General features: G+C 46.1%; 1 protein-coding gene across 3 annotated transcripts in view; it reads left to right on the top strand.

Moving 5' to 3' along the window:
• The window catches only part of UBR4 (ubiquitin protein ligase E3 component n-recognin 4), a 118541-nt gene that overhangs the window by 32039 nt on the left and 62857 nt on the right, over nucleotides 1-23645 (top strand). For 2 of the 3 annotated variants that reach the window (XM_054571645.1, XM_054571644.1), the window contains exons 25-52: nucleotides 27-256; nucleotides 1870-1991; nucleotides 3219-3316; nucleotides 4487-4644; nucleotides 5449-5658; nucleotides 6507-6608; nucleotides 6924-7024; nucleotides 7272-7470; nucleotides 7835-8023; nucleotides 8442-8505; nucleotides 9637-9828; nucleotides 10370-10440; nucleotides 10521-10668; nucleotides 11084-11311; nucleotides 11933-12103; nucleotides 13267-13449; nucleotides 14354-14512; nucleotides 14823-14975; nucleotides 15390-15617; nucleotides 15929-16086; nucleotides 17330-17501; nucleotides 17757-17958; nucleotides 18852-19015; nucleotides 19427-19643; nucleotides 20495-20711; nucleotides 21471-21503; nucleotides 22648-22711; nucleotides 23142-23276. In XM_054571645.1, coding sequence (XP_054427620.1) covers nucleotides 27-256; nucleotides 1870-1991; nucleotides 3219-3316; nucleotides 4487-4644; nucleotides 5449-5658; nucleotides 6507-6608; nucleotides 6924-7024; nucleotides 7272-7470; nucleotides 7835-8023; nucleotides 8442-8505; nucleotides 9637-9828; nucleotides 10370-10440; nucleotides 10521-10668; nucleotides 11084-11311; nucleotides 11933-12103; nucleotides 13267-13449; nucleotides 14354-14512; nucleotides 14823-14975; nucleotides 15390-15617; nucleotides 15929-16086; nucleotides 17330-17501; nucleotides 17757-17958; nucleotides 18852-19015; nucleotides 19427-19643; nucleotides 20495-20711; nucleotides 21471-21503; nucleotides 22648-22711; nucleotides 23142-23276 — 4368 coding nt within the window. The remainder of the gene's footprint in view (nucleotides 1-26; nucleotides 257-1869; nucleotides 1992-3218; nucleotides 3317-4486; nucleotides 4645-5448; nucleotides 5659-6506; nucleotides 6609-6923; nucleotides 7025-7271; nucleotides 7471-7834; nucleotides 8024-8441; nucleotides 8506-9636; nucleotides 9829-10369; nucleotides 10441-10520; nucleotides 10669-11083; nucleotides 11312-11932; nucleotides 12104-13266; nucleotides 13450-14353; nucleotides 14513-14822; nucleotides 14976-15389; nucleotides 15618-15928; nucleotides 16087-17329; nucleotides 17502-17756; nucleotides 17959-18851; nucleotides 19016-19426; nucleotides 19644-20494; nucleotides 20712-21470; nucleotides 21504-22647; nucleotides 22712-23141; nucleotides 23277-23645) is intronic. The other variant, XM_054571646.1, reaches the window with a different exon arrangement.

The raw sequence follows: 23645 nt of genomic DNA, 5'->3' as shown, positions 1-23645 counted from the left end.
TAATTAATCTTTTGGTGTTTTTAAAGATCTCATCATTCTGCAGCATCGACTGTACCACCATCTTGCAGCTCCATGAGATTCCTAGTCTCCAGTCCATCTACACCCTTGATGCTGCTATCTCAAAGGTCCAGGTCTCTTTGGATGAGCATTTTTCTAAGGTGGCTGCTGAGACGGATCCTCACAAGTCATCCGAGATCACCAAGAACCTACTTCCAGCCACACTACAACTCATTGACACCTACGCATCATTCACTAGGTGTGGTGGGCTGCCTGCTGGCAGACGGCAGAAGGGGCTTACTTTCTGTAGGAGCCTGTGGACCCCCAAAATGGAATTTCGTAGTTCCAAGTACTGTTCAAGTCCCCAGTGACTCAGAATTTTCCGCTTTTATTTTTTTTTCTTTTTTCCTTCTCTATAATCAAGGGGTGTCTGATGAGGGAATTTTCAAGTAGTTTATTAAGACTTAGCTTAATTTTTATAAATCTTTAAATATTTTCTGTCATTTTACCTGTAAGATACAAAGAAAGAGAATGTAATTTTTCCAAACACTGTCATTTCTGTTATTCACCAAGATGAAGCTCTTTAAATTTTATGGTATGTAGTTAGAGAAAAAAATTCTTAATGAGTTAGAGTTTATCGAATCTAGCTCTTTCTATAATAAACATGGCAAATTGTATGCCATGTAGAGTTGTTTGTTCTTCATGACGTCTGAATATTTTAGAATTCATTTTTAGTATATAAAATATACTTATTTATACTTATAAATACCTAAAAATGGGGGTTTACTTACCAATCAAAAATTCTGGCTTTTTTCTGTCGGCAGAACTGACAGAGCGGGGCCTGCCCTCCCACACATCAGTCACAGTCCAGAGCTGAGGAACGGCCACCCTTGCGCTGTGCTCACTGGGCCCCTTGAAGCTCATTCACTTAATCTTGCCCTTGTAGGATTTCGCTGTTCAGCTCCTGTTCTGTGGGGCTTTTGTGCTAAAAGGGACTTGGATCATTGTAAAGCCTAACTAATGTCTCTTAATGTGAACGCTTTACACTAGAGAGAGGAACTGCTTGAGGCAGATTTTTTGAACAAATAAATATGAATAATAAACATGAATGATAAGCATGAGCACTTGCTGTGCGCCAAGTGGCTTTCTAGGTGCTGGGCTGTAGCAGTGGCAAAGCTAAGGCCCTGCCCTCGGAGGGCGTACAGCCTCGTCTCTGTCCCGTGGAGCCAGTGCTTTGTAAATGGAGCTGTAACAGACGTTCCTCGGCAAGTAGGCTTGGGAAGTGCTGGGTAAATAAAATGGAGCAGTTTTAAAAACATACATATGTATAAATAATGCTTCTCTGAGCCCTTGCGTACATTGCCAGTCCTCCAAGCCCAGAGGGAGAGGTATTGATACAGTAGTTGCTGTTTCCCAAACTCATTTGTGCTGGAATTGTGCTTTGGGAGCAGTTCAGAACCTGGGATATTCTTTGGGAAACAAGTACCTATTGGAATTCTTTTTTTTTTTTTTTAAGACTGTTTATTTTCAGACAGGGGGGAGGGAAGGAGAAAGAGAGGGAGAAAACGTCATTGTGTGGCTGCGTCTTGCATGCCCTTTACTGGAGACCTGGCCTGCAACCCAGGCATGTACCCTGACTGGGAATCGAACCGGTCACCCTTTGGTTTTCAGACTGGCGCTCAATCCACTGAGCCACACCAGCCAGGGCACCCATTGGAATTCTTATGAGACTAGAAAGGGTCATGAACTATCAACCATATTTAATAGGTTAGGAAACTGAGGTGCAGTTTTTTTCAATTTGTTAGGGTTAGTTTATCTTACCCATCATGGGAGTCCTTCAGCTTTCATGTATTCTCCTATTTTCTTCTTCAGAGCCTATTTGCTACAGAACTTTAATGAAGAGGGATCCACTGAAAAACCTTCGCAGGAGAAATTGCACGGCTTTGCTGCTGTTCTGGCTATTGGCTCTAGTAGGTGTAAAGCAAACACTCTGGGTAAGTGAATGTGCTTTTGCATATTACTGTTACTGCTAGTAGGACCAGTACCATCGCTTCCCTCCCTCTTGACCTATCTACTGGCATTTACCATTTATTGGAACCTTTCTGTGCCTGAAACATTGACAGGTTTATCTGTTTAGATCTACGCAATAACCTTATGGGATAAGCATTGGCATTATCTGTTTTTACTCGTTAGGAAACAAAGGCTTAGAGAAGTTATTTGCCTCTAATTCCATATCTTTTTTTTTTTTTTTAAAGATTTTATGTATTTATTTTGAGAGAGACAGGAAGGGAAGGAGAGAGAGGGAGAAAAACACTGATTGAGAGAGATACACTGATTGATTGCCTCTCACATGCCCCCAACCAGGGTCCTGGCCCACAACCCAGGCATGTGCCCTGACTGGGAATCAAATCAGCGACCTTTTGGTTCTTAGGCCGGTGCTCAACCCACTGAACCACAACAGCCAGGCCCCTAATTCTATATCTTGCATATGGCAGAGCTGGGATCCAAACCAAGATCAGTTGGTTCTAAAGCATTAGGCTCTTTTGTTGTAGGCACAGATCTTTGTTCTTTTTTTTTTTATAGAGAATCAGAAGATCAGCAGGCTGTTGCTTGTTGCTTGGGAAAACCTCCCCTCAGTTAGGAATAACCTGGTAGAAACTGAGGATGAGGAATTAAAATAACTGGAGTTAAGTGCGATAGTTACCCTTTAAAATTCCGAACCATTTGTACTTTCCTGAATTTCAAGCTCTAAATAACCTCTTAATATTCAAATATTTTCACTTTTGGAAATTAAAATTCTCTATTTCCTTGAATGTTCTTTTCAATGATTCCTACCCTTAAGATTTATCTTAAGGAGAGAGAGAATTAAAGCAATACTTACTCATAGAAGGTGTAGCAGGTGTTTAATAGTGATTTTAGCCTGACTTGTGATGACTTGCCCTCACTTTGCATCTTGTTTTCGGTTGCCCGCTTTACTTGCCAGATGAGAAAGTGAATATGGTGGGAAATGAAAACCTTACCATTAGATTGCTGACTGTTAAGCAGTCAGCTAGTTCTTGGACATGGCACTGCTATTGAAACATCCATTTACGCTCTCTTCATAATTATTTTGACACCCTGGGCTGTGGTGCTGCTGTAACTGCATTTGAGCCTGGCTTTTAAAATGTTGTGACCTATTCTTTCTCTCTTGTGATGATTCCTTGTCCTTTTGTTGCCCCTAGGTCCAACCCTGGTTCAGAATCTGCCATCGTCAGTGCAGGGTGTGTGCGAGTCCTGGAACAACATCAACACCAACGAGTTCCCCAACATAGGGTCCTGGGTGAGTGGCAGTCTTCCCAGGGGTAGAGAGGCGGAGCGCTGGCCCTTCTGTGTTCTGTTGTTATGCTTTGGGCTGAAAGTAGCTGCCAAGAGATAACTGCATGCTGCAGTAGTGTTCGCTCTGGCTGAGTCGGTCATCGCAGCGTTGAATTACCCACACGGCACCCACATGACCTTTTTGTAAAGAAGTCTGTGTTACAGGGCAGCCACTCTGTTAACCTCATTTGTACACTGGCATGTGTACACATTAGTAAATTAAGTGCCTAGCACATTGTCTGACACATGAATTCTCAGTAAATGTTAACTCTATTTCCTTTCCTTTTTAGGTTATGTTATTTAGGTTGTTCCTCTTGTCATAATTTTATGGAGTAGCTTTTAGGTTTTCTAGGCTTTTAGAAGACTGTTTAATCTTCTGTCAGTTTATTTGACTTTGTATGTGCTCTATTCCAACTACCTCTATTAATAGATTATTCTGTTATGACAGTTCTTTGAAAAGCTAACTATTATATTCTTGTTATATCTTCTTTGTAATTGTAACCTCAGTTTACATCACCTGGAGCTATAGTACAAGGATAATTAAGATATTTGTAATGGAGACCCAGATGCATTGCAAAATCCAGGTCCTTCTCGATTATTACAGACAATAGTTTTCATGTTGAATATACAGTTGACCCTTTAATAACACAGGTTTGAAATGTGTGGATCTATTTATAGGCGGATCTTTCACTTGACCCCTGCAGATCAATCCAGCATTGTTCAAATGTCAGTTCTGGGGGTGGGGACCTGTGTAAGTGGAGGGCGGACTGTAGTTACAGACACATTTCCGACTGCATGGGCGGTCGGTGCCCCTCACCTTCAGGTTGGTCAAGGGTCAACTACAGTATATTCTAATTCTTTAGAAAGCGATATTGGTTATCTTAACTTTGTACTAACTAAATTTTAACTTTAACTTTTAAAATTTTAAGTTAACTTTGTACTAAAATTTAACTGCTTCCTCCACTCCACTCCGTTCTCCTTCCTGGGATGAACGATGGTGCGTGCTGAGCATAGCCGTTGTCTTTAAACCTCACCAGGGCCTTAGTCTGTCTCAGTGTGGTTTCTTTTTCCCATGTGAGAATTTTATGGGTAGGTAGATGGCCTGTCCATTTGTGTCTCTTTTGCCTCCATTCAGCGAAATGCCTTTGCCAATGACACCATCCCTTCAGAGAGTTACATCAGTGCTGTGCAGGCTGCTCACCTGGGGACCCTCTGTGGCCAGAGTCTGCCCCTGGCTGCTTCCCTGAAGCACACCCTCCTCTCACTGGTCAGGCTGACTGGAGATCTTATTGTGTGAGTACCTACTGCATAGCCTGAAGCGCTTTCTATGCCTGTACTCGGTTATAGCTGAGGAAAGTCATGGGTTTGCTTTTTTCCTTAAATTATTGCATAATAATGCTTTCGTGCATGTTTCTGTAGCAGAGAGCCCATTGCTTTCGATTAGACTGTGAGTGCTTACCTAGAATGATTTTCAACTTGGTTCTGAAGTGCAGCAGAGTATGCCCTCCCCTTTCTGTGTAGCTTCTGTCAGAAAAGGCATGCTGGCTTTGGGTCACACTGTGCCTTGAAGGTGCTTCGGGTTTAAATTTTAAAGTGACAGTGATGTATTTGAAATCGTGTTTCCCCAGAATCATTGTGGGAGTTAGACGTTGCCATTTGGGGATTAGGGCAGGCCACGGAGGGACTTTTTTGTCTTCCTGTACATAGGTCATGGGTAAAGTCCTGTATCACATTGCCTTAAAAGTGATCCAGTTTCCTGGTAGTTCTAGAAAAGTTGTCTGGGATGGATTACTAACTTAGATTTTAGTTAATTTTCTTTTCTGAATATTATAAAATATATTTTGTTTTAATAAATGAATTTTTCATATGGAAATGAGTTGTACTTATGCTATAACAATGGGGAAAAAAAGAATATGAAATTGTATGATTGCACCTATGTATAAAGCAACTACCGAGGGAAAAAAGGCCGGAATATAAGTCCTTCCCTCAATTACGATTGAATTGCCCTATTTTACTCCCACCCCACTCCCCCCAGCCCACCACACAGCCTTTTGGAGGAGCACATTCACTAACTCAGTTCCATTTTCTTTGTTGAAGTTGGTCCGATGAGATGAACCCCCCACAGGTCATTCGGACGCTGCTTCCCCTTCTGCTGGAGTCGAGCACTGAAAGTGTCGCGGAGATCAGCAGCAACTCCCTGGAGCGCATCCTGGGCCCGGCGGAGTCTGATGAGTTCCTGGCTCGGGTGTATGAAAAGCTGATCACTGGCTGTTACAACATTCTGGCCAACCATGCGGATCCCAATAGGTGAGTCTGGTTGAGGAGGGCGGTTGGGTTCCTGTGACCTGCTACTATCAGTGAAATGTACCAACACTGGCTTCTCTATGTCATTAATTAACAGCTCCTCGTTGTGCTTGTGTGCATTTTGTGTTCTTGTGGGCACACCCGAGCAGTTATTTGGAATCCCCTTTTATGATTAATTCTTAGGAATAAACATTAAGAAAATGGAAGGCTTAAATGTTCAGATTTGGAAACTTGAAATATTTCAACAGATGTGTATTAAGCACTGTACTAGATGTGATAAAATGTACAAAGAAACTGATAAAATTTCTTACATTTTTGTGATCATGCTTCTGAGAAGGGTGGTCAGTGGAATTAGGTAGCCTCATAGCGTTGTTTGGCTTTGATAGCTTAGGCCGTGTTGATGTGGGTGAGCCATGAAGAACAGTTGAGTGAGTTGCAGTTTTACCCCATTGAGAACTGTATAAATAAAGTGTGTAAGTATTGGGATTTCTTTACTTTATGTTGTTGAGGAGACCAGGTGTTTTTGGTTTTTTTTTATCATGGGCTTTTTTTTCCCCATCCTTCCTTCCCTCCCTCCTTCCGTAACATCAATGATCCTTTAGACACTTAGCCATTGACTGCATCAGTTATCTCAGATTTTAGAACTTTTTTTTGTTTTGTTAAAGTTCAATTTATCAAATATTTATTGAACATTTATGTGCCAGCCTTTATGCTAACTTTTGGTAAGACAAAATTGAATAGTACCTTCAAGGTTTAAGCATAAACTAACTTCAGGTTTTTAAAAATCAGTATTAGGAGGACATTGAAACAGACATTCTTCTGGGTAGTTAATTGTTCCTTTTGACCTTCAGTGGCCTGGACGAATCCATCTTGGAGGAATGTCTCCAGTATTTGGAAAAGCAACTGGAAAGCAGCCAGGCTCGTAAAGCCATGGAGGAATTTTTCTCTGACAGGTGAGCTGTATTTTGTTTTATTCAAGGAACATTTTTTGAATGCCTTCTTAAAGCAAGGAGCCACCTGTCTATGTTGACTTAGGTATTCTTTCTCAAGGGATACTTAAGGACGGCTTAGGTGAACAAACAGTATTTCAGGAGGACTTGGGTTAATAGATGGCTCCTTGAGGTTATTGATGAGGAGTTGATTTCATGAACACCTTGTGTTGTTGACTCACAAATGACTAGTTCCCTCAGAGGAGATGAGGTTCTGAAGAAATGGAAACAGATGGCTTAATGTGGTTCTTCTCTTTCTTCCCCCTTTCTGCCTCCCAGTGGAGAACTTGTGCAGATCATGATGGCAACAGCCAATGAGAACCTCTCTGCCAAATTCTGTAACCGAGTTTTGAAATTCTTCACCAAACTCTTCCAGCTGAGTGAGTGACAGCTTTTAGTAATCTCCTTATGGGAACTTTTGATGTCCAGCTAATACTGTCATATCTTCTGCCCAAATGTAACTACAGCATGAAAATGCTAACAAGTGGAGAGAATCCCTCAGAGAAAGTTCGGAAGGAAGTTGAAAACTTGCTGGAAGCCTTTCCCCTCTCCTGGCTCACAGTTTGCATCTTCCTTCCTTTCCCCCTACACTCTTCCACTGACCTTGGCCTCTTGGTCTGTCCCCAGCTGAGAAGAGCCCTAACCCGAGCCTTCTGCATCTCTGTGGCTCTCTGGCCCAGCTGGCATGCGTTGAGCCTGTGCGTCTCCAAGCCTGGCTCACCCGCATGACCACCGCACCCCCCAAAGATTCTGATCAGTTGGATATAATTCAGGAGAACCGGCAGCTCTTGCAGTTACTGACTACATACATCGTTCGGGAAAACAGGTAGAGCAACTGCATTTATGTCACGTGGCCCTAATGCCTCCAGAAATATGTTGAGACTTTTGTACCTCTCTTTCCTTCAGGCATCAGTCATTAGTATTTTTAGCAATTTTGTAGCTCTTCACTAGTGTCAAGGAATGTAGTAGAGCTCCTTGACTCTTCCCATGGAAAAACTTTTGCAGTAACTTGACCTGTCGTAGCTTAGGTGCAAGTTTTGTGCTCTAGTAGCACAGGTCCAAGCATAGATAGTCATGTAGTCAATGAATGTTTAGTTTAAAACTTTCTTGAATTACTCCTACAAGTTCAGAGGTACATGATGTCAGATTCCTGTTGATTACTCACCAATTTACTGTTTCTTTTCTACCAGCCAAGTTGGGGAAGGTGTGTGTGCTGTGCTTCTGGGTACTCTAATCCCCATGGCAACAGAAATGCTGGCCAACGGTGATGGAACTGGTTTCCCTGAACTCATGGTTGTGATGGCCACCCTGGCCAGTGCGGGTCAAGGTGCTGGCCATCTTCAGCTTCATAATGCTGCTGTGGACTGGCTAAGTAGATGGTAAGGCGATGAAACTGGAAGAACCCATTGGTAGGTTGCAACATTGCTCTTAGAGAAAAGGGGGATGAGTAATGGCAGGCTATTTTCTTTGTAGCTCAGAGTGAGTTTAAAAGAAATTTGCATCTCTACCTTTTTATCAGGGATTGAGGAGTAGCCAGTAACTGTTCCCTTTGTGCTTACCCTTCCTTGTTCTTTGAGTAGGGTTTCCTGTTCATTATTGCTAGAAGTCTTGGGGAAACTGTACTAATTGTCACTGATAAGACCAGAGCACCACAAACCTCCAAGTACCTACACAGTTTTCTAAGAATGCCTTTGCTCCATAGTGTCCACAAATTGATGTAAGATCCATGGAGATGCTTGCTTTCTTTGATTCATCTGATTTCATGTCCCTCTCCCCTTTTTTTTTCCTTTGGGATAGCAAGAAATACCTGTCACAGAAGAATGTGGTTGAAAAACTGAATGCCAATGTAATGCATGGAAAGGTAAGAAAAGGGAGGAAGTAATGATTCCATGTTTGTGGTCAGGTGAAGTCTCTCCTTTCCCTGGCCAGTCTGCAGAGGACAGATAAGGCTGCAATCTCAGAGACCTAGAGATGTGTACTTGCTAACTGTGTGCCCTTTGGTGACTTCCAGGTGGCAAGAGGTAGGTAGAAGGAAATATTCTGGTAAACAAACATCCACCAGAATCCTTCTTAAAACATAGTGAACTCCAGCTACCTTTAGATACTGATATGCTCTGGCAAACTACCCCTGCTCCTGCATTGGATCGGTGTGCTCTGAGTAGGTGTTAGGTGGGGATATAGACCACCTCTACAGCTGCAGTATAGATACTAGAATTGTTCACTTCGCCTGAGTGTTCAGGTCACTGTGCTGAGAAGAAGGGTTTGAAACTGACAGAAATCTTGCATTCCACCTTCCCCCGGACCCCTCCTCCCTCCCCTCACCCCACCGTCATGAACGTGACATAGGTGGCTAAGAATAGATAGCTGGCCATTGAGACCCACCACACCACCCCTCGTTTCTCCCTCTTTTCTGGCTAATCTTTATCCTTTCAGCTCTGGACGGTCATAGTACAGAGTGAGAAACTGAGAAATCTGAGGCTTTGATGCCAGACTGCAGGGCTTTCTAGGCAAGCATGAACTCCCTGCAGTGGGTTACTGGGAGTGTTTTCACATCATCTCTGAAGCTCTTTCTCGTCTGCTGCATCACTTCAAAACCCAGTAACTTAAATGTCTTTCACTAATGGTTAAAAAATGCTAATGGTAGAAAAAGTGCAAATGCGAGCCTATTCATACTTTTAATCCAGTCTTTTTTGGAATGATTTTTTAATCTTTTTGTCTCCCCTTTTCTAATTTCCACTTTACTTCATTTTACTTCAGTTTTGTAAAGGCCTGTGTATGTGCTTAAGAATAAGTGAATACACAGTCATTCCGTACAATTTATTGACCAGCTACATGGGGTCATAGTGCTCAGAGTTGGGGAAGTGAGCAATTAAAACTCTTTCATACCATTCCTCTGAAATTGAGCTTTTTTGGGCAAAATGTGAGAAAACATAATTTACCTAATAAAGTATGGAGAACCAAGTTTTCATGGGGTGGCGGTGCTCTCTTGTAGCACGCGGTAGTCCTGGAGTGCACGTGCCATATTATGTCTTACTTGGCTGATGTCACCAATGCGCTGAGCCAGAGTAATGGTCAAGGCCCAAGTCACCTCTCAGTCGATGGGGAAGAACGGGCCATTGAGGTGGACTCAGACTGGGTAGAGGAGTTGGCAGTGGAAGAGGAAGACTCCCAGGCGGAGGATTCAGTAAGTACCACGCAACCCAAGGTAACCACAAGGTAATTCCTGAATGGCACTTGCGGAGCCCATGCTGACAAGCCCTTGGGTATTGCCCCGAGGCTTTGTGAACTTCAAAACTCTTCACAGTCCTTGCTACTGTCTCCCACCTTAATATGATTAATGCCAGAATGTTTCTCCAGGCCTACAGAGCGAGCTGAAGGGACCCAGTCTCATGGGGAAGGACTATTGAATAAGCATATGCCTTCTTCCATCTGGAGACAGTTATCCTGCTAGTCCTTAGGTTTTGCATCCAAAATGGAGATTCAGGGATGAGTTATTCATGGAAATGGTGTGAGCTGCTTTGTAGAGAAAGCATAAGATTTCTCTCTTAACCACAACACTCTAAGGTCTCACCTGAAATTGTAGCACATTTATAGCTTGCAAGCCATTTCCAGTGGAGGAGGTTTCTACATGTCATTTACGAGTCAACTATTTCCGTAGGTTGTGTTTCTGTGGGTGTCTGGAGGGGTATATTTCTGGTTAAAAAGGCTTATTATTATCTTTGAAGGATGAAGATTCTCTTTGCAATAAACTTTGCACTTTCACCATCACGCAGAAAGAATTCATGAACCAGCATTGGTAAGAGCAGTTCTTCCTGTAGGTGGGGGTGTGCCGGGCTTTGATTGCTGGGCTCATTTGCTGGTTCTCCTTCCTCCTAGGTACCACTGCCACACCTGCAAAATGGTTGATGGGGTGGGTGTGTGCACGGTGTGTGCCAAGGTGTGCCACAAGGATCACGAGATTTCCTATGCCAAGTACGGATCCTTCTTTTGCGACTGTGGAGCCAAGGAAGATGGCAGCTGTTTGGTGAGAGATGGGCATGTTTGCTGGGCTAAAGGGATGAACTTATTAGTGACAGGAGAGTGCTTCACCGGACTGGGAGATTTTCATGTCGCCTCCATGGTGACCTGGGTCGAAGAGTAAATTCTGATTCTCTCACTGATCATGCCATAAGAATGTTAGAACTTGCAGGGTCATTTGAGATCTTGCAGTTTTTTTTCCAAGACCCTCTATAATTTCGGATGTTGTCACCAAGACCCATTGCTCTGTGTACATTTTAGATGTCAGGTGGTTACCATGAAGATCAGAATTCAGTCTTTTGGCTATTATTTAAATGGCTAGCCAGTTTCTTCTTTGGGTCAGATTTTCCATAAGACCTTAGGCATTGTTTCATCTGTGCTTGTGGCAAGAGCTTAGGGCCTCTGACGTTTCCTGTCCCCAGGCGCTGGTGAAGCGAACCCCCAGCAGCGGCATGAGCTCCACCATGAAGGAGTCAGCATTTCAGAGTGAGCCCAGGGTTTCGGAGAGCCTGGTGCGCCACACCAGCACATCCCCTGCCGACAAGGCCAAAGTCACCATCAGCGACGGCAAGGGTGCCGATGAGGAGAAGCCCAAGAAGAGCAGCCTGTGCCGCACTGTGGAGGGCTGCCGCGAGGAGCTGCAGAACCAGGTGGGCCCTGCTGGCGCCCAGTGCACGGGCAGGGGGCCGAGCCTGCGCGTGGCTCGCGTGCGCACAGTGCACGAGGCCATCCCTGCAGCCCCGCTGGTGGGACTTAGAGCTGCTTCCCCTTTTCTCTAAGTTTACTCATTTTCACAGTGTGACTGTGAACGGGATGTGTTGTCAGTCATACCTGATAGGGAGGGATGTATCACTGAGGAGTATTGATGGGGCTTGGGGCGGGGGTAAGTTTTAGTTCTGTGATACGCTAGAGCACCCTTTCTTAACCAGGGTTTGTCATCTGAAGCATAGAATGAAGAACATGATTTGAGTGATTATTTTCTCAATTTTCCCAAGGATGGTACATAACTAGCACCTTTCACAAGAAAAGCTAATTACGATGGGCATCATTGAGCATTAGAGTATCTGTGTGAGACTTCTAGTTTAGAAAGGTTGCTCTAGAGTTAGTAACACAGTAACATTGATTGGAATCAAATCCAGTATTGAGAGAATGAGATGATTCTGCATAATGGATTCTGAAGGTAGATACTGGCAAGATTATTGCAATGAGTATGACCCGTTATTTTTTGTCTTTTTTTTTTTTTTTCATTTGTATATTTGGATTTTTCTCAGGCCAATTTCTCCTTCGCTCCTCTCGTGTTAGACATGCTCAGTTTCCTCATGGATGCCATTCAGACCAACTTTCAGCAGGCCTCAGCCGTGGGGAGCAGCAGCCGGGCTCAGCAAGCCCTCCGGGAGCTGCATACAGTGGACAAGGTGGTTGAGATGACAGACCAGCTCATGGTGAGTGTGTCAGGGTTAGGAAACTAAGATGCCAAAGTGTGCTGGATACTGTAGGAGACATCCTTAGAACGGTCAATCCCTGACCATTTAGAACTTAGGACCTAAGGTACCATGACATCCAGTGTGAAAATCAGCACATGAGGTGTGTCTTGTACAGAAGTCATTTGGAGTAAGTCCCATTTTCAGTTCATATAAATCCATGAACTGCCAAGATGTGACGATCTTCATTTGGAGGCAATTAGAATGGAAATTTCTTCTGTATATAAAATAGAAATCCTCTGTATTGTATCCTCTCCCCTAAGGGTCATCTGGCTTGCAAAAATGATGTTTGCCCACTTTTGCTTCAGGTAGCTTTCCTTTAGTTCTTCATGTGACGTGGGTTGTAAGCCGTGAGTCCTTACCTGCTTTACAACCTGTGCTCAGCACTGAGAGTAGACTTCCGGCGGGGTCTGCCTGGCCTCTTTAGTGGAAAGTGCAAAAGTAAATGAGGTACATGGGTAGGTCACACAAGGCGACTGCTTTCATGGGAAAAATACTCATTTGGAAATCCACATACATACATATACACATATATTTTGGTATTTTATTAGAAGTCACAGTTTTACATAGTGGTGACACATCAAAGATGTTTCTGAATCCATTTCTTGTTAAGTCCAAGATCCCCGAAGGTAAGGGTATAAGACACCTTTGTGGTCCAGTGTGTTTTCTTCACTCTCAAAACAAAGAAACAAACAAAAAACAGTCACAGTTTTAGAGCGTTGTTTTTTAGACTTGTAGATATTAAAGATGAAGCTAAAAAATATTGGGGTGGTGTTAGTGACCCATAAAAGCTGCTGACTTTTAATTTTCCCAGGTTAGATCAACAAGAAAAAATTCCATTATTATCACTGTCATTTTATTTTTTTAAAAAGGCATGCATTTTTTTAAGAGCCAATACTTACTAAATTTAGCTTTATGAAACATCCAGTAAATTTACCTTTATGAAACATTCATTACATTGTTCTCATTGGACTGACAGTAACTTCACAGATGTACTTGTGTGCATGGATTAGAGACTGAAATCCCTGCTGTTGAACGACCTTACTGCAGCATCGCCGTCACCTGAATAGTGTACGAGCCCACTTGACCGTGTCTGTCTTACTCCTGCCTTCCCTCTCTGCCAGGTCCCCACCTTAGGCTCCCAGGAAGGCGCCTTTGAGAACGTTCGGATGAATTACAGCGGAGACCAGGGCCAAACTATTCGGCAGCTGATCAGCGCCCATGTGCTCCGGCGGGTGGCCATGTGTGTGCTTTCCTCCCCGCATGGGCGCCGCCAGCATTTGGCTGTCAGCCATGAGAAAGGCAAGGTGGGTCCTCCGCTCCCTTCCCACTCATGGTAGGTCCTATTTGTTTTACATGTGAAGGAAACCAGATAGATGACTATGCTCAGATTGGACCTCGGAAAAGGTTTATCAGTTTCTAAGAACGCTTCGGGGACAGTGCTGAATGAGCATTTCTACTTGAACCCTTAGTTACTGATTAGACTTAGAACCAGTATGACCAGAACAAAGATTCTGTTTCTAATCAGTAAATTCCCACTCAACGTACGTCCTTCAAGCCCCCAGGGAAAGGTAATGGACAGCAGTTACCGACGGCAGCGTGGCTCCCAGTCCTGGCCAGTTTGGCCACTCTGGAAGGCATAAGCCAAGAAGCAGACATCTTCATAGAAAGGCTCAGTGTTCCTTCTTTAGTTCTTCCCTGCCCTCCCTGCCCTCTAAGGACGCAGGGATGTCTACATGTTTTGTTGTAGAACCGGTAGAAGCTGAGAGAGTGATGTTTATCTTAACTCTCATTCTTCCGTATTCTGGCTTCTCTATCACCAGTGAAGTTGTTTTAGTATTATCTTAAGTGAAAAACAAACTAGAGATGTGTATGTTCTTAAAACAACTCAAAGATACTTTCAAAAATGTTTCATAGTAGATTAGAAAGGACATAGTACATAGAAATTTTTTATTTTTATGAACTGATTACACAAAGAGAAATTGGCTTTATTACTCATCTGTTTGGTCCTCACTGGAAGGAGGGAATGAAAGACATTCCATGTCTTTCAGCCAGGAGAAACAGAGGCTGATATTTGTTTCGGGTTTTCCAAAGAGGCTTATGTACAATAAACAACTGCAAACTAGCATCCCTGTTGAAGAACTTTGTGTTACTGCCCTGTTCTCTGAGGATACTAGGGTTAAGAACAAACTGCTCACGATTCCTTTGCAGATCACCGTTCTGCAGCTCTCTGCACTCTTGAAGCAAGCGGATTCTAGCAAAAGGAAGTTGACTCTGACCCGCCTGGCATCTGCCCCAGTCCCCTTTACTGTGCTGAGCCTCACTGGGAACCCGTGCAAGGAAGACTACCTTGCTGTATGTGGGCTGAAGGTAACGGTCTTGATCCAGGATCCTAGTCACCTTCTCTCTCCTGTCCTCAGCACCACATTTCCTTGGTGGTTGAGGTTAAACTTAAAAACCATTGGAATTCAAAAGAAATCTTTCTCTGAATTTTTTCTAGGTTGTTTTTATGTTGGAATAATTTGTGTTTGTTCTTGAAAGCTCAGTGTGTCCTAGCCAGTCTGAATACTGTCTGAAGGCAGGGAATATTAGGGAAGAAAAGGAACCATTAGAAGTCTGAAACAGATTAGCTTATTTCCAAATCATCTTTCAACCATTCTGCTCCTTCACCTGCGTCCAGGACTGCCACGTGCTGACCTTCAGTAGCTCAGGCTCCGTTTCGGATCACTTGGTGTTGCACCCCCAGCTGGCAACGGGGAACTTCATCATCAAAGCCGTGTGGTTACCGGGTTCACAGACTGAGTTAGCGATTGTTACTGCAGACTTCGTCAAGGTACAGTAACAGTGCTTTGATGATGTGATCCTAGGATAGTTTTGCTTTTAAATCCAGAATGCCTGATCTCCATGTGTGCTAGATTTTCTCAGAAGTTAAAACTAAAATATCCTAACATTTTGTTGCCTTTTGTTCTACTGGCAAGCAGCAGCTTTCTGTTTATAGGCAATATGAAATTGATTCTGGTTCTGTCCCCACTGGACCAAGTGCACAGCTGTTACTCTACTTGATCCAGAATTTGTTGATGTGTATCTTTCCCCTACTCATTCCTTGAGGGAGAGCAAAATATACCTTATTCATCTTTATTCATCCGTGCCTAGTACTTACCAATGGTAGCTCTTTGGATTTACTGGGATAATTTGGGGGTGGAGCTGCAATACATCTCCCTTATTTCATCTTTCTTCCATTCTGCAGATTTATGACCTGTCTGTTGATGCCTTGAGTCCAACTTTCTACTTTCTCCTGCCGAGCTCAAAGATACGAGATGTCACCTTCCTCTTCAACGAGGAGGGAAAGAATATCATTGTTATAATGTCTTCAGCTGGGTACATCTACACTCAGCTCATGGAAGAGGCCAGCAGTGCGCAGCAGGGACCCTTCTACGTCACTAATGTTCTGGAAATCAACCATGAGGACCTGAAGGTTAGAACAAATGTTGTGGTTCATTTCTATTCCAGATTTAATTAGCTTAGCAACTCCTCTGTTGTTTTTTTTTTTCCTTTCTGCTTCTAACTTTTTACCTAATAGCAAAAACTCTTATCCTTTAGGACTAAACCAATTCAACTTGATGTTTCTTTATCTTCATGTATTTTTAAGATTTAGCCACAGAGATCTCACACTTAGACTATGAGGGCCCATAATCTTGATTTAAAACTAATAACGAGCAAAACGGGAAGCTGGTACCGCAGGTGACGTGAGGAGTTAATGCAGATGTTGCGTCTTCGCCCTGACAGGACACAAACAGCCAGGTGGCAGGTGGTGGTGTGTCTGTCTACTACTCCCACGTGTTGCAGATGCTGTTCTTCAGCTATTGTCAAGGCAAATCGTTTGCAGCCACCATCAGCAGGACGACTCTGGAGGTGTTGCAGCTCTTCTCCATCAACATCAAAAGGTGGGCAGGAGCCCTCAGTGTTCTCTCCCTAATGCCCACGTTCAGCAGGAGAGCTCCACCTTCCTCCCAAGCACTGGTGTCTGCTGTGAATGTGGTGAAATGTCCTTTTGTCCAGCAAACCTCTCCCTTCCCTGCTGGGTACCTCTAAAATCGCGCGGCATCCAGTGTTGGCCGCTGTGGCTCTCTGCCTCTCATTGTGGCTCTCATTGTTTGCCCCCACCATGGAGATCCCACGCTGTAAGAGGGAGGTAGTTTGGGGTGGGCCACTGTCACTCAGAAGGAAAAGCTAGAGTCAAGGCAGCAAACAGGACTTTTTTTAATCCTCTCCCAAGGACACGCGTATTGATTTTAAGAGAGGGCAAGGGAGGCGGGGAGAGGGTGAGAAACGTCAGCGTGAAGGAGAGACATTGACTGGCCGCCTTCCGCCTCTGCCCTGACTGGGGGTCCGACCGGCAGCCTGTGCCCGTGCCCTGACCAGAAATCGAACCTGTGACCTTTCGGTTTACCAGGGGGTACTCCAGCCAGCTGAACCACACTGGTCAGGGCATCAAACCTGACTTTAATCTGGTTGCTGAGCTTTGAGAAGGGAAAATAAGTTTCTCCTAGACATGCGTGCTGTCCTATGCCCTTTAAGTTGCCCTCCTGGGGACTTACCAGTCATAGAACGTGGTGTCAGTAGTAAGGGCATAGCTGGGGTTGGGAAAGTTAAGGCTTCCATCAGGTTTCCAGGTAATAGAGGCGTGTGTGAAATAGTGAGTGTTTTGTTTAGAGAGGAGGAAGAAGAGGATGAGGATTTTTTCCTGTCTTATCTGCGATCGGCGAGCCATTCTAGCACTTTGTCTCTGGCCTCTGTTTTGTGAATTACCTGGTTTGGGAAGAAATAAAATAGATGCCATTCACACAAAACTTAAAGTACTTGGAGATACTTAGTAGGACAATGGGTCGCCCGCTTTAGGCAGTCTCTCAGCCTTGTGTAGCTGGCAGTCTCTGGGCACATAGGGTCTCCTGTTCCCTCAGACAGCGGGATCTAGCGTTGGAGATCCTAACCAGGATTCCCGCTGCGGGCACACATGTGAAAGTGTGTATATGGCTCTGTAAAAGACCAAGACTTATGGATGATTGAGTTCCTGCATGAAAATCTTGCTCTGGGAGTTAAGTACGTAGGGAAGATGGCCTTTAGGTCAAGGAAAGCACTAGTGGATAGTGATTGATACCTAACTGTGGCCACCTTTGTTGTCCGCAGTTCCAATGGTGGCAGTAAGACGTCTCCTGCCCTTTGCCAGTGGTCTGAGGTGATGAACCACCCTGGTTTGGTGTGTTGTGTCCAGCAAACTACAGGTGTGCCACTGGTAGTTATGGTGAAACCAGACACTTTTCTTATTCAAGAGATAAAGACTCTTCCTGCTAAAGCAAAGGTCAGTGCACATTCCCCCATCACTTGAACAGACTGAGCCTGGTCTGGTTTCATATTTGTGTGTCACGCTGCTCTCGCAGCTCTTTCAGTGGACCTCTATAAAAGCATTCGAATTCATTGTTTCCTAAACACCTGTGTCACCCTTCTGTGGCCCCGCAGCTGACTGTGAAGCTAGTTGCTTCTCTGCCTCCTTCTTTCTGTAGGTTCTGGTCTACAGGCGCAGGAACTAACACCCTCCTTTGGCCCCCTCTCCTAGATCCAAGATATGGTCGCCATTAGGCACACAGCCTGCAACGAGCAGCAGCGGACGACGATGATCTTGCTGTGCGAGGATGGCAGCCTGCGCATTTACATGGCCAATGTGGAGAACACCTCCTACTGGCTGCAGCCATCCCTGCAGCCCAGCAGCGTCATCAGCATAATGAAGCCTGTTCGAAAGCGCAAAACAGCCACCATCAGTAAGGCCCCCCGTCAAGACTGGTGGGGGATGGGATGGCAGTCTTCTAGATGATGACTCAGAGTAGACCGTTGTAAACGTCCGTGAGGAATCAGTGCCTATCCCGCTTGCACATTTTGTAAAGGTAGGGATATGTGCTAGCTAATTTCCAAAGTGGAGTCAAGTTTCCTGAGGTCTCCGATGCTCTGTGTGGCTTTCAGAGACACATTGTTCAAGTGGGAAGTGCCCACTGGCCCTCCACGTTGGGCCAGCTGTTCTGAGGCGCCCAGGAAAGAATGATCTCTTGGACCAAGTCTGAGATGTTTTTCTCTGGGTTTAGGGAAATTATCTTGCCTGGTGTGAAGTGCAAGATAGAACTGATGGAGGGTAGGTTCTTCCGCTGGTGAATTTCCCACTGAGTAGTGAGGAGCCACTTCCAGGTCTCTGAGCTGGGAGTCTTGCTTCTGACTAACAGAGGATTCTTCAGGGAGAGACCTGAAGGCTTTATTTCAGGAGTGAGTGAATCTGGCTAAGAAAGAGCATTTCGGGGGTCCTCCCATTACCTGTGTTTGGGATGGCAATGTGGCTCATCCTCCTGTAAAGAAATACTTTCGGTTTATTTTACATAAACCAGTTATGAGAGGACCTGTTGTGTTATAAACTGCATCCCCAACCAGCACTGGATGTCTTTGTCCTGCTAGGCGATACTGTGTTACAGGGATAACGACTGCTGGGCAGCTCACCACGTGTAGGCATCATACTGATGCAAATGTTACAATCCAGAGTTTTTCTAGAAAGCTCAGAGCGTGTGGGTGTGGGCTCAGCTGGGAGGGGCCTTGACCTGTGGAGCGGGCAGGAGGTGGTAGAGACTACACTTAGCAATGCTCTCTGGCAATCTGATGCTGCTCTCCACAGCAACCCGCACGTCTAGCCAGGTGACCTTCCCCATTGACTTCTTTGAGCACAACCAGCAGCTGACAGACGTGGAGTTTGGTGGCAATGACCTCCTGCAGGTCTACAATGCACAACAGATAAAGCACCGGCTGAACTCCACTGGCATGTATGTGGCCAACACCAAGGTGAGGACTGCGTCAGGCTTTGCTCAGAATCAGCCTTGCTCGAGAACATGTCTCTTTTTAGAATGCAAGTAGAAGGTACTTTCCTTTGACCCTAGTTACACGGTCCCTGGAGTAAATGAATGTTTTCACTCCCATGCGGAAGGGCTCCTGGAGTACAATGTTATCAGCAGGGTGACAGTGCAGAGGGTGGCGGGTGGTTAATGCTGGGGAGATGGAAGCCTGAAATTGAAGAGGCCTACTCCCTGCCTCAGTGTGCCCATCTTGGGAAGCAGGGAAGTCCTTACTGGAGAGTTAAAAGGCTAAAGGTCTTGCCTGGGATCCCACATTGTGCTCCTGTCAGAGGAGGGTGTTTGTAGGCTTGCCCTGAAGAACCTGCATCTGTTTTCTGATGTGTGCCTGTCCTCCCTGCAGCCCGGCGGCTTCACCATCGAGATTAGCAACAACAGCAGCACGATGGTGATGACGGGCATGCGGATCCAGATCGGGACCCAGGCCATCGAACGGGCTCCGTCGTATATCGAGATCTTCGGCAGAACTATGCAGCTTAACCTGAGCCGCTCACGCTGGTTCGACTTCCCCTTCACCAGAGAAGAAGCCTTGCAGGCCGATAAGAAACTGAACCTGTTCAGTGAGTCCCCAGCCCCTGGCACAGACTGTGTGCTTCTCATTGTGACTGCTGCCCTAGGGCCACTTCTCTGTGGTTGTCCAGTACTGTGGGGAGCCTGTGCTCTCCTGGTATCTCTGTGGTCTCTGCTGGCGTGAACCTCTGAGCTTCATTTGAGATACAAAGGAGGCAAGGTGACAGGAAAAGGATATACTTGAGAATGGGAGGGGTGGAGATGGGATCCCACGCTGCTTCGGTGCCCGATTCTGTAGGCCCCGGTCAGCCTTGCTGAGGGGGCTGCCTGCGAGTGCCTGTAGAGTCGGGGCACGATCAGCATGTGAAATCGCAAGCCTTTCTGCAAGCACGGGTGAGAGCCAGAGGCCCCACGTCCCTGCGAGGCATTCCCAGTGCTTTTTCTTGCCATGCTATTGCAAATTTTGAATGCTCAGAGCACAAATCCCTGAGCCTTTCGTACGGCTGGCACTTCTCTCTAGTATTTACTGGCCACCCCTCTGATGCTGTGAGTGTGAGTGATGATGAGCTGTACTTTGGACAAAGGGTGTGCTCAGAGCGCCCTTGCAGTGGGGGGCGGGCAGTGAAGTACCCTGATAGCACCAGAGGGTCTGGTCCCTGCCAACTGTTCTTCCAAGTAGTAGGCCTCATAGGCTGTGGCCAGCGGAACTGTATTTTCATGTATTTGGCATCTATATAAGACTAAAGTGCTGCTGAGCTCTCAGGAGATGAGGTTCTTCTTTGACTGTAAAATGCATGTGATTTGCTCCTTTGCCCAAACTTAGTCTGGTCTTTGCTTTGGAGGCAGTGGTGTTAACCCTTTAGAGAATGTGCTTCTTAATGGCTTCTCTTGCTCATTATAGTTGGGGCCTCAGTGGATCCAGCAGGTGTCACTATGATCGATGCTGTAAAAATTTATGGCAAGACTAAGGAGCAGTTTGGCTGGCCAGATGAGCCCCCGGAAGAATTCCCTTCTGCCTCCGTCAGCAACATCTGTCCTGCAAACCTGAACCAGAGCAATGGCACTGGAGAGAGCGACTCAGCGGCCCCCACTACGACCAGTGGGACGGTCCTGGAGAGGTACCAGCACTGGCAGGCGTTGGCTTCAATCCTGCTTTTCACTCTCCCTACAGAACTTGTGTCTTGAGAGAGCCAGTCTCTATAACTGCCCCATCTAGCCTTTGATTTTCAAGTTCTCACACACTCACCGACACTCGCTGTCTCCTTAGTGTGCGGACAAAGCCTGCAAGTGTGCTGAGAGCCCCCTGACTCCAGCCTCTGCCCGGGGCTTCTGTGCCTTCTCCTAATGCTCAGGTCTCCTTTGGAGTAGCCAGAGGATGCTGACATGCTTAAGCCAGTATTATAGACTAGGATTCAGTCTTGCTGAAATTATAGGGGGGATATCTTCCCTTTCATTCTGATTTCATCATTTTCTCATCTTTCTCGGCGGCAGCAACTTACGTGGTAATAATACTGCTGCCAGAGGTTGGCTACTGCGTCTGTAGCAGAGTTGAGAGCCTCCCGGGCTCCCTCCAGTGGCCTTCTTAAGCACTGCGCTTGGCTTCTTTGCACTAGGTAGCTACTGGTTTGCCGTGGCAGATGAAGTAACTCATGATGTAAGATGTTGAGTTTCTTACATTGTAAGTCATAAGAATAGCCTGGCTTGGAATCACTGCCTCCCACCAGCAGCCTCCCCCTCTCCCCTTTCTCTCTCTCTCTCTTTTCCTCTTTCTTTCTTTGTCCCCTGACCGTATTCTTATGTTGTTTGCTTAGGACGTGTTTCCAGGTTACTCTGAGCTTCACATTTTTTTCCTTTTTTTTCTTTGCTTCTCCCCAAAGTTCTGAAACTGAGTCCCTAACCAAGCTGGACCGGTTAGTATGCCTTCTTTCTTTTCTCTGCACGAGTGAGTGTGTGTCAGAGAGCCGTGCGACCCAATGTGGCTTTGCGTTGATTCCGCTTCTGTGGAAGAGTCCTCCTGCTTCTTCCTGTCCGGTCATTGCATGGCTGCCGAGCTGTCCGCCTAGACGTGGAGAATGCGGAGGGTGGTGCGTGCGCACTTGGTGTTGGCCGCTTCAGACTTTGTTGGCTTTTTCTTCCTACCTCGTTCCTCTCTGTGCCCTCTCTATAGTGGGCGAGAAGGGCGGCCGGGGTGGTGGGACAACGGAGACGTCCTACCGTCTGAAAAGCCACTGAAGAATTTCTTCTGTCCCAGTTCGTTTTACGCCTCTGGTCCCTCTTCCCTATCTCTTCACTGCCTTCCTCTACCCCTTGACCTTTCTCTCCAGCTGCCTTCTCGGTCCTTTCCCTTTCTGTCCAGAGCGTCAGCTGTCAGAGTGTTGGTCTTTTTACTACGCACATTAAACCCACAGGCGTCGGCCCTGGGGAGCATGCTACGTGGTGCCCTGTTGCAGCTGGGTTTCCCGTTCCTTGCCTGAGAGAAAACTGCTCAGGTTTCCAAAGGTGCTTTGTAGTATCCTTTAAATGCTGGCAATTGGCATGCTCCTGAAAATACAGTTTGCTCTCTTCCCATACTTAGGGACTCATAGTCAGTACCTTTGTGCAGCTCCTGGAGGTGTAAGTAAAGTATAAGCTAACTTTACCAGTATAAGAAGATGGCTTTAACCTCTCCCCTTGTGTATGTATCCCTTTGCCTATGATCTGTGGGCACCTGAGCTTCGGGTCTAATGGCACCAAACTGTTAAGCCCACTTCAGTGATCCCTGCCACAGGCAGCCGAAGGGAGCACGTGTGTCCTCCCTGAGGAAGAAAAGCCTTGTCTCTGAGTTATGGATTGTGAGCACAGCCCCGGGTTGGTCTCCAGGCAGGAGCCAGGTTTCTTCGGGCCATACCACAAGGAAACAACACGCATGGTGCCTGCGGCAGGTCCTGTGCTCTGATTTTGTGTTTGGCGCTCATCAGCTGCCCCCGGGGTCCTCACGACTGTTGTTTGCACGGGCTAAAGCGCAAAGCGGAGAGAAGAGTGGTTGTACTCAAGCCAGCTTTTCTGTCTCCCTAGGCTGGTTGTGAGCTCTTTAGAAGCCCTGGAGAGCTGCTTTGCTGTTGGCCCAATCATCGAAAAGGCAAGTTACTTTTTCAAAGTGCATGGGAGCTTGCTGGAGAAGCGGGAAGTCAGTGGAGTGGCCAGAGGCCCCGAGGCCTCTCAGCTGAAGGACATCTGTAGCTTGATCTTGATTTGCAGAGAAGCTCCAGAGAAGCCTTCCACTTAAGGCCTCTGTCCTGCTTTGGGGGGACCTGTAGTGAGAGTGTTTCATAGAACAGGATGAGTGCTGGTGAAAGAACACTGTTCTGGGAGTCATGAACTTGGACTCAATTCCTGCACCTATGTTGTGAGAGGCTTATAGTTTTTGAAATTCTTTGTCTGGCTTTTTGCAGTCCATGGAGCATGACCTTGCCCTGCTGGCCTAGACGGGAAGAAGGGGGAGGGCCGGGCTTGGTGCATTGGGCATGGACTTGGCAGGGTTAGTGGTGACCCTGCTGTCTTCCCATCAGGAGAGAAACAAGAACGCAGCTCAGGAGCTGGCCACTCTGCTGCTCTCCCTGCCAGCACCTCCCAGTGTCCAGCAGCAGTCCAAGAGCCTCCTGGCCAGCCTGCACACCAGCCGCTCGGCCTATCACAGCCACAAGGTAACCGTCCCCACTCAGGGATCCCTTCTGCAGGAGTGGCAGTCGGGGGCGCTGACAGGGAATCCAGTAAGTTGGCTTTTCATGTGTGAGGCAGCGGCACAGTGAAGTAAGGTGGCAAAGAAGAGCATTGAGGTTAGACCCCCACGGTCCAACGCGTCTCCTGAGACATTAATAGGTATCCCTGCACGCGGATGACAACAGTGGGATGCGTGTTTGCATTTATTTTTCCTGTCCCTCGATGGGATCAGCTAGATTTAAGGAAGAGAAGGGTGGGACACTTGAGTGTGAGTATCTCCTCGCTGGAAAAGAGCAGGAGAGGGACTCGCTTGGGAGGCAAGGACAGCTGGTGGTCTCCCTCCACCAGCCCTG

This window comes from Pteronotus mesoamericanus, unplaced genomic scaffold (genome assembly GCF_021234165.1).
Source record: "Pteronotus mesoamericanus isolate MK-2021 breed Mesoamerican mustached bat unplaced genomic scaffold, CSHL_Meso_final contig_221, whole genome shotgun sequence".
NCBI classification, from domain to species: Eukaryota; Metazoa; Chordata; class Mammalia; order Chiroptera; family Mormoopidae; genus Pteronotus; species Pteronotus mesoamericanus.
The sequence above is the reverse complement of the archived record's forward strand: the minus strand, read 5'-3'. Positions and strand labels throughout refer to the sequence as shown.